Source organism: Emydura macquarii, unplaced genomic scaffold (genome assembly GCF_026122565.2).
Source record: "Emydura macquarii macquarii isolate MOO-44397 ecotype Brisbane River unplaced genomic scaffold, CSIRO-AGI_Emac_v2 contig_1451, whole genome shotgun sequence".
Classification (NCBI taxonomy): domain Eukaryota; kingdom Metazoa; phylum Chordata; order Testudines; family Chelidae; genus Emydura; species Emydura macquarii.
In genome coordinates this window covers 7,886,814-7,902,760 of record NW_027131588.1, presented here as the reverse complement: position 1 = coordinate 7,902,760, position 15,947 = coordinate 7,886,814, and the positions used below count along the sequence as shown (strand labels likewise).

The 15,947-nt window shown below is 39.9% G+C and overlaps 1 protein-coding gene across 1 annotated transcript in view; it reads left to right on the top strand.

The window, feature by feature from the left end:
• SLC24A2 (solute carrier family 24 member 2) overlaps positions 1-15,947 on the top strand; it is a 156,840-nt gene that overhangs the window by 136,757 nt on the left and 4,136 nt on the right. Inside the window, exons 7-9 of the mRNA XM_067553145.1 lie at positions 196-330; positions 9,196-9,285; positions 11,030-11,196. Coding sequence (XP_067409246.1) covers positions 196-330; positions 9,196-9,285; positions 11,030-11,196 — 392 coding nt within the window. The remainder of the gene's footprint in view (positions 1-195; positions 331-9,195; positions 9,286-11,029; positions 11,197-15,947) is intronic.

Below are 15,947 nucleotides of genomic sequence, written 5' to 3'. Positions count from 1 at the left end.
GGGATAGAACTCTTTGGGGCACAGGTGGGTGCAGCTTGTACCTCCCTGTACCAACAGTGGCGATTCAAACCCATTAGTTGTAATATAACTGCATCCAAAGAGTCCAAAACATGAAGTTTGCATGACTTTCTCCTAAGAGATCGCTGACTTTATTCACCCAATTTACCATTCTATTTATTTCCATTTTTATAACAGAATTCAGAAGATGATGATGAAGAGCAACCTCTCAGCCTGGCCTGGCCTGACACCCTACGCAAACGGCTAACATACCTTGCTGTTTTCCCCATTGTTTTTCCATTGTGGATTACTCTGCCAGATGTCAGAAAGCCTGTGAGTAACGCACTGTTATTATAAGTTGAGGTGTTTTCCACAATGGGATGGTTTCATTGAAAAAAGTTAAACTTCTCTGTCTTCTTGAACATTTTTACCCCCTTTTGGCACAGTTTTAATATAGTTTAGAATCACTCTATTTTAAGGTGAAGATGTGATAAATAACTTTGTGGCGTTTACAAAGCCTAGTAGATTAATGTAAATGTAAAGTTGGTGATTTTTCATGAGCTCCAGAATTCTGAAGCAAAGATCAACCTTAAACCGAGTATTAATGATTATCTGAAAAGTATAGTTGTGAATGTATTGCCATTATGTGCATCAATATTTTATGGCACAAAGAGAGAAACTCTTTCTTGTGGACCTTGAAGATTGCATTTCTTGATTTCAGTATGCATTACTTAACCACACAGGAAGTCTACTTTTCAGGAATGCGCAGACAGCTAACAGTTCCTGTATCCTAGTGTCTCCAAAACAAAAGTGTCTGCTTTCTATAAATACTCACTTTAAGAATTAAACATTCAGATTTAGTAAAATAAAATATTATGATTATATATAATAAAATCACCTTGCAATTTTAAGGCACCTTTCAACTTAGGTTCAAAATGCTTTGCAAACAAAGGTCCTGGTTGCATCACAGCTTCCTCTGGCAACTCATCAGCATGGTTAAAGTGCTAACGGCTTCTTGAGAGCAAACAGTCCTAGGACCCACATGCCTCAAACCGAGGGTAGCCAAGGGGCGCTTCAGTCTTCAGAGTGGTTTTGCTCAGAAGTTAACGCAGCCTCAGCCAGTCTTACTATCTGAGCTGATTCCATCTATGTTAAAAGAATGATGATGCATGTCCTCTTGGCTCAGTCTCTGAGTCTTCCCCTTCTTCCCTCCCAGCCCAGCCACTTCTCAACCCCAGGTCTTGGACCCTGGCGAGAAACATGCACAGGAGAGAGGAATGTGGGGCACATTGCCAGGGAAATGGCTGACTTTCTCTACCAGAAAAGAGGATTTTAATGTTAAAATGGTATTGCTTGCCCATGAATGTCAGGGGGACAATCGGACCATGTCTGCACTGTAGGTGCTACAGTGGCATAGCTGCAACACCACATCTATGCTGCTGTAGCGCCGTAGTGTAGAAAAGTCTTATATCAACCGATTACCTACATTGACCTTAAAACCCCTTCTACCTTACCTAGTGGTGGCAGCTAAGTCAATGGAAGAATTGTTGCCTCAACTTAGCAGTGATTAGGTTGACAAACTACAGTGCTTAGGGGTATGAATTTTTCACCCACCTGAGAAATGTATCTACATTGATCTAAATTTTAAGTGTAGACCAGAGCGTAGTTAATTAAGTCCCACAACACACCACTGAGGAACGGTATGTAACGGATGTAAAGGAATTACTTCACCCACCATTAAAATGAAGCCACCTCCTGGATGAAATGTAACAGCTGTCTAACAGGTGTTAGCAGTTTATGGCAAAATGAAGAAAAGTACCATAAAGAGCCATGGTGGATGAGGTAATATATTCTACTGGACCTACTTTTATTGGTGAGAGAGATCTCTACACAGATCTCTTCCTGAGTTAATTGACACTTCAAAGGCTTTAGGAAGACAGAATATAATTATCAGAGCCAATACACAGGCGTTAGCATGCCTACTTTTATTAAAAATGCCATGGGATGTTTCCTGACCGCAGTTGATCAGAACCTTGGATTTACATCCCATTTCCGAATGGTAGCTCCTCACCCTGAACACCATGTTAAGATATTGGTTCAGTATGGATTCAAAGGGAAGATTGCCCTCTATTGGATCCCTAACATCACTGCCTGCAGCACCTAGGTATTACTAATAGGAGTCTCCCACACAAGTACTGACCTGGCCTGACTCTGCTTAATTTATCTGACCCTACTTAGCTTGTGACATCTGACAGGGTCTCTGCACAGAATGGGCTCACCGCACTACACAGTACAGCAGAAGATTAAACACTTAAAGCCAAATTCAGTGCCAGCAAGTTGTACAGATCTAACTGGAAGGATTAGGCCCATACAAATCAATTTTTTAAAAACATTTCTAATTTTTAAGATGTTTTAACACCAGTAAAGATGAATTTAAAATGGTCATTAATATCATCAGTGTGAAATCTAGACAGTTTCAAAAAATGATTTAAAAGTAGTTTGTTATTACATCTGCCCCTGAGTGTGTGTCCTGTCCCGTCCTCCCCACCCCCCAACAATTTACAACCCACATTTGCCTTTTATTTTATTTTGGTTGATTTGTTTCAAATGTTTTATTAAGGTAAGAAGAAAAATAACCAGAAAAAACACAATATCAAAAGATTAATTACTCATAAGGCATAAATTTCATCATCATTTGGCAGTTATGGCCCTGATTAAGAGAGAGAATTAAGAATACGTCCTATGTTAAGCACGAGTCATCCCAATGAAATAAAAAAAAGTAAAAAATATGAAAAAGTATATTGTTTTCTCTAGTCTTTTTCAGGAACAGTAATCTCAGTTGTTGCTTGTTAAACATTTTCAGAGACAGGTTTGATTCCTAAATAAACACTGTCTCTTGAATGCAGTTATAGTCGATCTGACTCAGGCAAGCTTTCATTAAAAAGGAGTTTAGTTTGAATAAGAACTAAGTAAAAACTGAATAAGGTGGATTTAGAAGTTGTCCCCGTATTTATATTATTTACAATCCCTTGATTATCACTTTAGGATGAGTTCCAGCCATCTTTCCACATGCAGACCTTCCATTAATTTTATCCTGAGCTTTGTGTTTACAGTCACTGGATATTAATGAAAATGACTGTAATAGTTTGTCATGTCCTAGCTTTCTCATATTCATATATCCAAACAGTAATAGCTGATAGACTCATGAAAGCTAAAAAGTCAATAGCTGGATTAATGCCTCAGTAAGTGTTTTAATCTCTTCTTTTCAGTTCAAAAATAGATTTAAAACTGCAAAGAGAGAGGATGCACACATTTATAAGGATCTAAATCAATGTTCTGAGTTCCTCCTCCCAATCATATTTCCCCTCCCACACATTGAAAAGCTTCAGTTCAGCACAAAGAACACAAGCTAAAATAAGACTGTCAATTTGTTTTTAGATAAAGATTTCTCAAAAGGCATACGTTTTCAGTTTTCCCTTCTAAAGTTTGTACTTTCATGGGTTTTTCTTTTAGTTTTCAACTATTTTAAAACGTTTTGTTTTGTAACATATAGCAGCATACAGTATGAGATAGTTTTCAGTTTTGCATTGGGTCTTTATTTTGCAATCTCATTGACCCTTAATATGAATCAGGATGTATAAAGTTATACGCAAAGGGTGTCAAATTCTGTTCTCAATTACACCTAGATATGGGTAAATACTGCAAAAAGTGGTGTGCGTTATTTTGAACAAAAATCTCAAACTAACTGCCACACTACTTGTAATCATTTTTATTCATTCTCCTCAGCCATTCATATTGTATAAGTGAGAACAGCTGTTAAACATTTTTTTGAAAATAAAAGATCACATTAATATCCAAGCAACCGCAAAAGTAATGCAAAGATTTGCATCAGAAGTGCTCATGCCAGATCTGGCCCATTGACATAAAAGAATTTATCCCAGGATGTCCAATATTACATGACATATTATAATATCATGACACAGAGGATGAAGTATAAATGTTCATAGTCAATGGGTGGCAGAGACTGAAGAAGAATTAGATTCACAGAAAGGAATGGTTTATCACATGGGAATATCAGGAAACAGAGCCCCATATTGCATGCAGTTTGTAATTACATGTAATAATAACAGGAGAGGTAACAGGATGTATCAATGTGACAAGCTGTTCACTTTGAACGTTACTGTGAAAGAATTAACCAGATGGTAGCAGAAACTCTCTGTGCCCAGTTGTCTAACTTGTCAAGGATGCTTCATTAGCTTGTTTGTGTCTAAAACGCTCTGGTTAACTCCTGCCTCCCACTCCCTGCACTTTCCACCCAAAATAGGGGTTGATTAGGATGGTTCAAAAGTGTGCTTCAGAATTCAGATTTACACATACAGTGTGAGCCAAAGGTTTAAGCAAACCTAAAGCAATATTCAAATAGATTTTTAAAGGCAAACTAAACACTTTGGACCGAATTTGCAAATGTGATAATTGTAATAGGAAATGCAAATTCTGTATTTGGAGGCTCCTATTGGCATTTAGACACAGAAAATGAGCATTTGTGTGCTAAGTGCAGATTTGAGAGTCCATATGGAGCTTTGTATGTCCTCTGCTGGAGCCCACTTTTGAAAATTGTCCTCCCCCTAACTTTCTTTTTCCTTTTCTCCGTTCCTTTTCCTTTCCTTTCCTTTCTGAAGTATATTTTAGCTGAGCTGAAGGGGTATAGTTTTTACCAGCCCTAGAGCAAACTACAGCCAGTTGGTTCTATAAATCCTTATGATTTAATGAATGCCAAATATAGCAAAACTCTGTAAAATAAAACGTACAATTTTAAAATCAATAGGATCCCTGCTGCCTTTGTTTTTGTTTTTCCTGAATTTTATCCAATGTACAGATAATTAGTTTTTTTAAATGTAACCACAGTGGGCTGCACACTAGTTGAAAAGCAGCTCGATAATTAAGTCAAAGCAGCTCCATAATTAAATCAATAGGTGACACATTTTAATAAGCATTCACTAGCTAAATAAACTATTTACTTAATACAACTGCTTATGGAGTTAGACCCAGCCTTATTGTAATGCTGTTGAAGTAACTGGCAGTACACTAGGGATGGATTTAGTCCATGGAGATTTAGTGGTTGGCTTTTTCTTCAAATCCCTTTATTATTAATAATATTAGTAATAATTAATAATAATAGCTAGATGTTGTCATAATAATAACCAAGTATATGTATAGTGCTTTTCATCACTAGATCTCAAAAGAGCTTTACAAAGAATGTGAATATCATTATCCCCATTTCACAGATCGGGAAATTGAGGGACAGAGAGATGAAGTGACTTCTTTTTTTATTTTTTGCCAAACCATTGCAAACTCAATATCTTGCAGGATCAGGCTCTAAGAAACAACACATTTGCTGAAAACATTCTTTGAGCATAATCTTATTGGTTTTAAACTCTGATATTTTTCAAATACCATTAGGAATTCAATACAGATGTGCCCCAGGAAAAACATCTGTGAGCAAAAAAGACACTATTTAGCAGCAGCATTCCAACAAATCTAGCTTCAAGCTACTAAATTCAGTTTACATCTCTAAGTGGAAGTGACGTATTTACTGTATGAACCATGCTTTTTTATTTGTCCTGTTACCACAGCAGAGTCAACTGGTTAAAACTGGGTGCTAGGCTGTATATAAAGCAACCATTACAACTGCATAGTCTACTGGAAAGAAATATTGAGGGAAAAAAATGCTGTATGACAGCTCTGACTAATTCTTCCAGGAAAATTTTTAGAACTGACAGCTCTGCTTGTTCCCAGGAGCTTGTGAATTACTCTCAGGGATGAATATCCAAAACTTTGACAATAATTGCAATCTAAATTTTTTTTAAGAACCAGCCTCAGAAAAAACCAGTATTCCCACTTGCATCTGATGAAGTGGGTTTCTGCCCGTGAAAGCTTATGCCCAGATACATTTGTTAGTCTTTAAGGTGCCACAGGACTCTCGTAGTAGTCCCACTATTTTTTCAAATTAATCTGTATGCAAATTATTACTACATTTATTAGATTTGTGCATTATTTCAGCTTTTATAATTGGCACAGGCTTTACATTTTGCACTTTTTCAGTTATAATGTTTTCTCTTTTAAAAACAGATAATTAAACTTTAAAGTCTGTTAAAGTACACATAACCTTGAACTACTGTTTATCAGCTAATTATACTGGAACAGAATTGGCTCAGCCAGTCAGGGAACATGTATGCTGTAAAGTTACTGACTCATAATTCTCAGCTATGCAGTTTCTTGCATTATGGTTGATTGTGGGTGTCTGATTTCCATAAATACTATATCAGTATTTTACAATAACCATATGTTAAGGATAACCCTGTACTGTGGTTGACTGACAGCCATTGTTGGCCAATAGCTAGAATTTGAATAATCCATGTCATTTCTTGACAACAAGAACATACAAATCCCTCTGCTGTGAGTGGCTCTCCTATTTAGAATTTTAAAGCTGATTGCCAAAAACGCACATATCACCTCATCTTCTCAAACCCCAAATTTACACAAAATCAGAAAATAATCCAAAAAGTTGAAAAAGGACTGAAAATAATACTGAAAAAGAAATGGATGTGTTTAAAAAAGAACACCCTTTTGACTCATTTGCCCCATTCAGGCTCAATCTTACTCCCAGTGAAATTACATACACTTACACTACTTGCAGGAGCCATCTTAAATTTGCTTTATTGGGGAAGTGTTGTTTTGACTGTGTTGGTCCCAGGATATTAGAAAGACAAGGTAGGTGAGGTAATATATTTGATTAGACCAACTTCTGTTGATGAAAGAAACAAGCTTTCAAGCTATGCAGAGCTCTTCTTCAGGTCTGGGAAAGATACTCAGGCCTGGCCTGCACTGGGCATTTACTTTGGTACAGCTGTGTTTCTCAGGAGTGTGAAAAATCCACACATCAGAGAGATGCAGCTATACTGAACTAAACCCTGGTGTATACCTGTGCTAGGTTGATGGAAAAATTCTTCTGTCAAATTAGCTACCGCCTCCAGGGAAGTGGATTACCAACCTGTGGACCCCTGGGGTTTCGCAGACTATGGCTAAGATTTCCTAAGGGGCCCGGACCTCCGTTCAAAATTTTTTAGGGGTCTGTATATGGAAGAAGTTTGAAAAGAAAACCACTGACCTACACCAACGGGAGAAGCCCTCCCATTGGCATAAGTAGTGTTTTAGGCACTCAGTTTAGCTTGCATTAACCCACACAAAACAGTCCCTGAACATTTTGCTGGCCCAGGAGAATGCCTGTTCTGCCTAATGTGGGCGGGTGGGTGGGTTCTGGTCTGTATGGAACTAATATATAGTAGATCTGGCTCTGCATTTCTGTGAGCTCCCTGAAAAAGAAGGCTTTAGACTGATGTAAACATGTTGAATTGACAATATTCAAATAGTGCTCTCCGACTCTAACTGCAGTCAAGTTCAGGGAAAGTAATGGAAGCTTGCAGTACATTTCTGAGCCTAATTCTCTCCCTGCAGTTGGAAATTACTCATATATTAATGTAGGGAGAGCTGTGTTTCAGAGAATGGAGGAACAGACAGAGGCTGCATATATCAAATGTTTTACATTCTGAAATAGTTCAAATGGAAGCTGCAGAATCAGCTGGGATTTCATGGTTTGATCTGAATACACTACCTGAGGAAGTTACAGTTTGAATAGTTTTGCTAAGCAGGAGAACGGCCTGATCCTGTAGTCCTGTGCCCAAAAATTAAAGGTGAAGTTAATAGGAGTTCAACAGACAGAAATGCTGTAAAGTCAAGCAACAATTACAGACCAGTATTCATACTGATGAGTGCTTACTCATACAAGCAGTCCTATTGATCATTTACATAACCTTGAAAAACATTACCACTGGCTCATTAAAAATGATCTGATGTGAGCATTAGCCTAAACAATGAATGACTTTAAGTAATGTTTGTTCTTTAAAATTTGAAGCATTCATTCACAATACAAATTTAGTTTCAAGCAATAATTTGATTTACAGTGTGATTATCCCATACAGAATTACAATCAAGATTCCCCTGCCAAATTAGTTAATCTGAACTATCCCTTTTGAACAGGTATGACTGGCTAAAAAAGACAGTGTAGATGATGAATGAGACTGAAAGGAACAGAGACCAAAATAAGTCATGAATTTTAATATAACCCATTAATTTGTTATGAAAATACTGGACATTCAAAGCTTGACATTAGTAAAGGAGAAATCCTAATTAAAAATGTCTGCTTTGGTGTGTTTTAGATTTTGGAACTCATTAATAGATTTCAAAGAGATTACTGTGTGTACAAGTTTACCTTTCTTTTATAACAAACCACTCTACAGAACAAAGTAAAGAGGTTTCACAGTAACCAGTGCACACACCCTTACTGCATCCTACATGTTAATTGAAAATAAAAAGGATTATTTTTCCAAGCAAAATATGATGAGCTAAAATTTTCAAAATATTGCTTTATAATTCTAGACTCTGCAGCAACCTTTGTGGTGCTGACTATACACAAATGGTAGTGTGGCCTAGTGGCTCATGTCTGAGACTGGTATTCAGGAGACCTAGGTTCAATTCCCAGCTCTACTGCTGACCTGACCTGACCTGTTAGATTACTTTTAGCAATTCATTTCACTTTCCTGTGCCTCAGTTTCCCTATCTGTAGAGGGGGGATAACAATTCTTGTGCTTTGAGAGCTAAAGAGAAGGACTAATTATTATATATGTGAATAACTTTCATTCACAATGAATCAGTTCAAAAGTGGAAAATGGCTCTAAAGAATATCATGGCCTGTTACAGCCATTTTCAAACTGATTCCTTATGAATAAAAGTTATTTAGTAAATTCAAAGCCAAGGCCCTGATTCAGTAAAGCACTGAAGCAAACTTGGACCTAAGAGAATGAATGGCAAACCAGTCTTTACTATTCAGTATGACCAGGATCACGACTATGGGTCTGATACTACAATCCTGACATAGGCTGTTTTTATACCGAAGTCTGTGGGAGGTTTGCCTATGTAAGAACTGCAGGATCAGGGCATGCAGACGTTCAACTACTTAACCCTCTTCTAGCTTTCTTAGATCACTATACAGTTGTAATTTTGATTTTGTTTAGGGATTTTATATGCATTGGTCAATACTTAACATAAATGCATACTACTTCTGGTGTATTTCTCTTTCAGGCTTCCAGGAAATATTTTCCTGTCACATTCTTTGGAGCGATCACTTGGATAGCAGTTTTTTCTTATTTAATGGTCTGGTGGGCACATCAGGTAAGAGACTGATAAGGGTGTGAAATGTAAGCTTTCCTATGTGTCTAGTCATTTAGGGCTAGATTCTGCAACCCTACCACATGCAGAGTAGCCCCTGATTCTGCGTGCTGGACTGATTCTCACTCAGAGTGAGATATGGCTCAGGGTGTGGAAAGGTGTCAGAAGCTGGCCCTTAAGGAGTTGGGTTGTTTACATTTTGCTGACAAATGTGTGATCATTCTGCTAGCATTAGAACCAGCAACCACCATTCACTGATAGCTATGGTAAATAATGTCTCTTAAAATCTTAGATGGGTTGTTCCTCTTCAGCATGGAACTAGGAGGCAAAGGCCTATGTGGGTTTAGCATGTAGACTCCCTCCTCAGTCACTCTGCCCATGACCCCACTCATCTGACAGTAACACCATTTGTCTTAAGGGGAGCAAAGAGTCTTGCAAGGACTCTGTATGCTTTCTGGGGCGAATTTCACTCTTAACAATAGAGCTGTTCTTGCTGTCCTTCCTCAGGCAAAACTCCAATTGAACTCAATGGAGATTTTTGTCGTTTTGCAGAATTCAACCCTAATGGAAACACATTTGAGTGCATTGAATCCTTGTAAAAGAGACCTACAAAAGGAAATATATTTTCCACAGTGATGATTTTTATTAATATTTTCCTGTCTTTTTCCTGTTTCCGCATGTTTGTCTAATTTTTAGCATTGTTTTCCTTGACCTGATATTTTTCTTAAGTGTTTGTTCTTGTTTGAAAACTACAACTTTGCAAATCATCTGGAGTTCAGTTTATGAAGGGTTCACCAGCTCAGCCACCTAGCTTGATTCACAGAGGTTCAGAAGGATTCAACCCTGCAAGCTCCAGTTGAAATTTCTATTGTAAACCCTGATGTTGCAGTTAAATGATGTTTTTTGCCTTATGAGACGTAAAAAGAATTGGTCACACTAGTGATTTCTTATTATTTATCACATGCAGTAAGTTTACATGCCACTGTACTTTGGTAAAGCTACACGCAACTGAAAGCAAAGTCCTTGCTCGTACAAGGACTGCCCTTAGTTGCTGAAGCCATGGTTGTTGAGGAGGAAGAGCAAAGTTTTATTAGTTGTGTGGTGGATCCTAGAGCCATCTTATCAGCACAAGGTAGGATGGCTTAGGGTAGAATAAGCAGTAGGATATGCACATTGTTTTTCCCTTAAAAATAACAGTGTGCACATCCTGCTAGCACATCCAGCATACTGCAAAACACATTAGCCAGCTGTGAGGTCTAACCACATCCCCATACTGGCAGAAAATGCTCACGTGGGGCTGCGAAGCACCAGCAGGCACAATAGCAATGTACTGTCATTAGCACATAGGTCTCATGCCCTGCTACCTACAGAGCCCTCTACTCTTACCTCCCCAGAGCATACTTATGCAACACAGCGCAGTATTTCACCCTAAAGAAGCAACTTCTGTCCCTACTGGCTGCTTCATTAATAATATAAACATATTCTTTTTTCTCCTTACTAGCAGCAAGTATTAGAAAATTCACTCAGTCAATAGGGCCATATTGATGATTTAATTCCAGACTAAAAAATGTCATGTTTCAAAAACTTGGGAGCATATTCTACTCTCTTTCCACTGGCGTTCTACCAAAGATTGAGGCTATAATATGCCCCTAAGTGATTTTCCATTTTAACTAAATTTACAGCAAAGAATTCCTATTCCTCCCCTGACCTCTATGCATTCTTTTGTACTTTTCCCAATACTTTTTAGGTTGGTGAGACCATTGGCATTAGTGAAGAAATCATGGGATTGACTATGTTAGCTGCGGGCACCTCTATTCCTGACCTAATTACCAGTGTTATTGTGGCACGAAAAGGTCTAGGGGATATGGCTGTATCTAGCTCTGTTGGAAGCAACATCTTTGACATCACAGTGGGGTAAGTATTGCAGAAAGAGAGTTATGGCTAAGTTATAACAACCTATAGTGTTTTGTTTGGCTATCATTACTTTCTGCTCTTTTGCATATAACAGAAACAAAAGATTTCAGAATAAAGTAGTTTACACATGCAAGATATTTTACTGTTTTTCTTTATCTGTATCAAGGTTACTGTATGCTTTTTTGTTCTTGCAGTACCTGACCAGCTCTCGTCTATACCAGTGAGTGTTCCACACTCCAGATAAATCCAGACATACAGGCACCAATTCTCACTTATACTAAGGCCCTTTCACATAGTTCTGACAGTGAAAGTGAGTGGAAATGGCACCCTGAGAATACACTGTATTCTGCGGGTCTCTCTGGCCACTGTAGACAAAGGGGTTCTACACCAGCCCTGCTTCCAGCCCTTGATATAATGGTGATCAGAGGTATGGCCAGGTACGATGCATTGTTTGCCCCATAGAGGCCATGGGAAGCTGAGCACAAGTTAGAGGCTCATTGAGGCTGTTTTAACTTACATCAGGGCCACTCAGTCTCCTAGCTGCCTCAGAATACAGCATGTGCAAAGGGGGAGTTAAAGTCACCTTTGCCCCCATCCCCATCTCTGCCCCAATAGGAACTGAGAATCTGGTCCACAGTCTCTCTATCACTAACCCCAAAATTATTTGTTTGCTATCAGATGTCAGCAGGAGGAGATCTCACATTATATTTTTGATAATCTGATTGATTCTAATATAGCAGGTTATTGAGCCAAATTCTCCTCTCATTGACATCATCTAGTTCAACACCACTGATATCAGCCGAGTTGCACCAGCATCACTGAGGAAAGAATAAAATATAGTTTCTTTTAACAAGATAAAGTGCTGTCATGGGAGAAACTTAAAATAGTATTTGAACAGAGAATAAACTGTGATTGAATCATCTCCATACGAGAATTTCCATTTCTGCACTTAGTCATAGGAACAAACATATACCACCATTCTCCACTAAGTCTTTGGAGTAAAGTTACTGTTAATGCAGGGCAAGAGGCACAATCCCCATCCCCACACACCCCGATGAGTGCATGTCTAAGGTCAAATTCTGCTTTATACAGTTCAGTGGGGCATTCCTATGTTGCTGCACACTCACTTTCTGGCATGTGAAGTGTTTTGCTAAAAAATTCTGGGAATTCTTTAGGCAGATCCTTGTCCTCTTAAATGTGCTTTGTGTGAAAACAAAACCGAGAGGATATTACTCTGTCACAGGAGCATCCCTGACTGGTGAAGGGACAGCACCACACCCCAACACTCAGTGTAAGTAATCAGTCAGTAATCCACAGCTACCAGAACAACTCTTGCAGGCCATCAGCCGGTGGAGCAACGTAGTGCAGCCCTGAGGATGCTCTAAACTACACCAGTGGTTCAGCTGGTACAGAACAGTACCCAGAAATTGGGGAAGGGTTAAAAATGTTTTCTTTATACCACCACCTGTTAGCTACTCCCAACACTTTGGGCACAGCTGAGAATCTGGACCTCTCTCTTCACTAGTGAGGCAAACCCAGTGTCATGTTTCGTTTTTAAATAATCAACTCATAAATATGATACCTAAAAAACACATTAAACCACTAGGCATCCCCAGTGCATTAACTTAGAACATATGCTGTAGCATAGGCAGTGGACATCTTGCAAGAAGCTTCTTTTTGCAGTCCTCAGATGTGGTCTTTTATTTTCCTCCTTAATTTTTTTAGCTTTTATCTGTGGAAATGTAAGGTGCCTTGTACATCTCAAAAGCCCTGCTATATTTATGATTAAAAATGGCAAAATTCAGCTTTGTTTCCAGTTTAGTTACTACTAAGGCTGTAAAAAAGTATTCCCATTTGATCAGGTATTCAGAGATGAATTGTGTGAATTATATGAATTCAGTTTGAATTATGTGAGTTTCAGACATTTTTTAACCTGTTCAAAGCTCTGCTAAACTCCAATCAATGGCTTAAATATTTATTTCTAATTGACATATTCCAGAGTAATGTTGCCTCACATTGTAGCAACAGAAGGTAAAATGCAGTAACATCAAGCATAGAAATAGAAATTAATCTTAAGTACAAACACTTTTGCACACGGTTATATTCTAGGTGTGGATTAAGAAGCTTTTGAGGGCCAACTTCTTGAGTTGTTTGTTCAGGTTCCACTGCCTCAGAAGCTATCAGAGATTCTTCTTCGAGTAGTGTCCCTGTGGGTGCTCTGCTCCAGGTGTTGGCATGTCCTTGCGTCCTTGATTGGAGATTTTGTCAGCAGTGCCAGTCAAGATTGCTCATGCACCGTCCCTATCTCATGGCACCATTGGCGCCCTTTCCAGCACATGCAACCCGACCCCTTCAGTTCCTTCTCAACCGTCCGCAGTCCTAGATGGAACCCTCAGCAGCTCTTCGCAACCCACTTCAGAAATTGTTAATAGTCTATTTTTCCCCTTAAAGTTAGTCAGTTTACCTGTAGTTTAGAGTAGTTTACCTCAATCCTTCCCTCTTTAAAAAAAATAAAATCCCTCAGACTTACCCTGTAGTTAATAGAAATATCATGCCGGGCTCTCCTGGCTTCAAACAGTGTGCCTCATGCAGGGCTGCTATGCCAGCTTCGGACGGGCACTCAGAATGCATCAGATGCCTAGGCAAAGGGCATATCGACCAGAAATGCGTCCCCTGCAAGAACTTAAAATCTAGAGCTAGTCGTGACAGGGACCTCCGCCTGCAGCTAATACTTATGGAGAGGTCTCTGAGACCTGCCTCAGACCTTGGACAGGGTAACAGCTGTTCACAGGACAAGACTAGAAAAAGGCACTCCACTCCACCTGTAATGGAGCAGAGCAAGAGATGGAGGTCACCGGGAGTGGACAAAAGAGTCAGTACCGAAGAGGCTCTAGGTTCCTTCAGTACACAGACCTCCATGACAAGGAAGGACTCTCACTGCTCCACTAAAGAGCTGAGAGATAAAACAAAACAACCCTGATCTGATACAGCACTGTTGAAAATAATGGTCTGCAAAACACCGATAACGTCCCAACATCGGCACCGACACAGACCGTGGCGCCGACAAGCAGCACAGCACCGGCACATACTGTGTCCACGACATCAGCATCGATTATACCTGCGGCGCCTACAGCACCAATAGCGTCTGAAACACCAACGGCGCCAAGAGTATCAATGGTGTCGACAGATATGTCTGCAGCAAGAAATGTCACGGAGCAGACTGCGGCACCAACATTAATGACGAAGCCGACGACACCAGCCCCACAAAAGCATATTGAAAAGCGCAGGCACCATGACAAGGAGGAACAATTCTTAGCATCCTCCCCACTATCACCACTATACAGGACTGACACCTCTCCAGTGCAGTTCAGTCAGGAGCAGCTCATTTCTCCCATCTATTTCTCCAGTGATGAGGAGTATGAAGGTGAACAGGCTACCTTTTCCCCCCAACAACCATCATCTAGGGGGCACCCAACCAAACACTGTCCACATTCTAGGCGTCCATCATACCCATAGCTTGGTCCTCCATGGTTCGTTCCACCAGTCCCATATCACATGCACTGGCCTGGATGGGACACCTGGTCTACTTATTCGACATCGCATAGTAGACCATCAACTTCCCCGAGATACAGGGAAAGGTCACCCTATAGATCCTCCTCCAACAGGACCTGAAACAACCGGTCCTACAGAAGAACAGGAGGAGATTGCAGAGCAAGAGATAACTCCATCTGCACACAACTCATCTTCTTCACCAGATGAGGCCATAGTTCCCCCACCTCCTACGACTGCAGATGATTTTAAGCAAAAAAAGAGTGTTGCTGACAGCTTGGAAATTCCACTCCAGGAGGTGGCAGCTTCACAACATAAACTACTGAGAATACTGCAGACCTCAGCTTCTTCTAAAATTGCCCTTCCCATGGATGATGCCCTGAGGGAGCCAGCCAATAATATCTGGCAAACACCCGCCACCATTCCTCCTACTTGAAAAAGGGCTGATAAAAAGTATTATGTTCCTGCTAAAGATACCGAGTTCCTCTTCACCCACCCAGCTCCTAACTCACTGGTCACAGAAGCTGCTAACCAGAGGAACAAACAACAACGTCACAGATCAATACCATATGACAAAGAGGACAAAAGACTAGATTTACTTGGCAGGAAAGTCTACATGTCAGCTACCCTACAATTGAGGGTAGCAAATTATGACCACGACAATTACGCAAAGATATCTGAGTGTATCTGAAAACAACAGTTTCAGTCTCTCATAAAAGAAGAACAATTGGTTGCAAGAACTGTGTTGCAGACTTCCCTCGATGTTGTGGACACCACAGCTAGAACAGTTGCAACTGCTGTCATCGTGTGTAGGGTATCATGGCTTCACTCCATGACCCTTCCTAAACAACTGCAGGCAATGATTGAGGATCTTTCTTTTGATAAAGTGAAGCTCTTTGCAGAGAAGACCAATGAAGTCATGCATACCATGAAGGACTCTAGGGCTATGCTCTGCACACTTGGAATCTACACACCCACAACAAGGAGATCCTTTAGGTACCAATCGTATAACTCTAGGTATCAACACTACCCACAAAACAGACGGTATGAGCAACCACACTCCTGACAAAGGCCACAGCGCCGCTGGCAGACAAACCAACAGCCATCAACATCTCAGACTGTCCCTTCTAAACAACAATTTTGAGGATTTGGTTGAAGGTCTGTACGACCACCCCCATAACATCTACCACCACAGCCAGAGC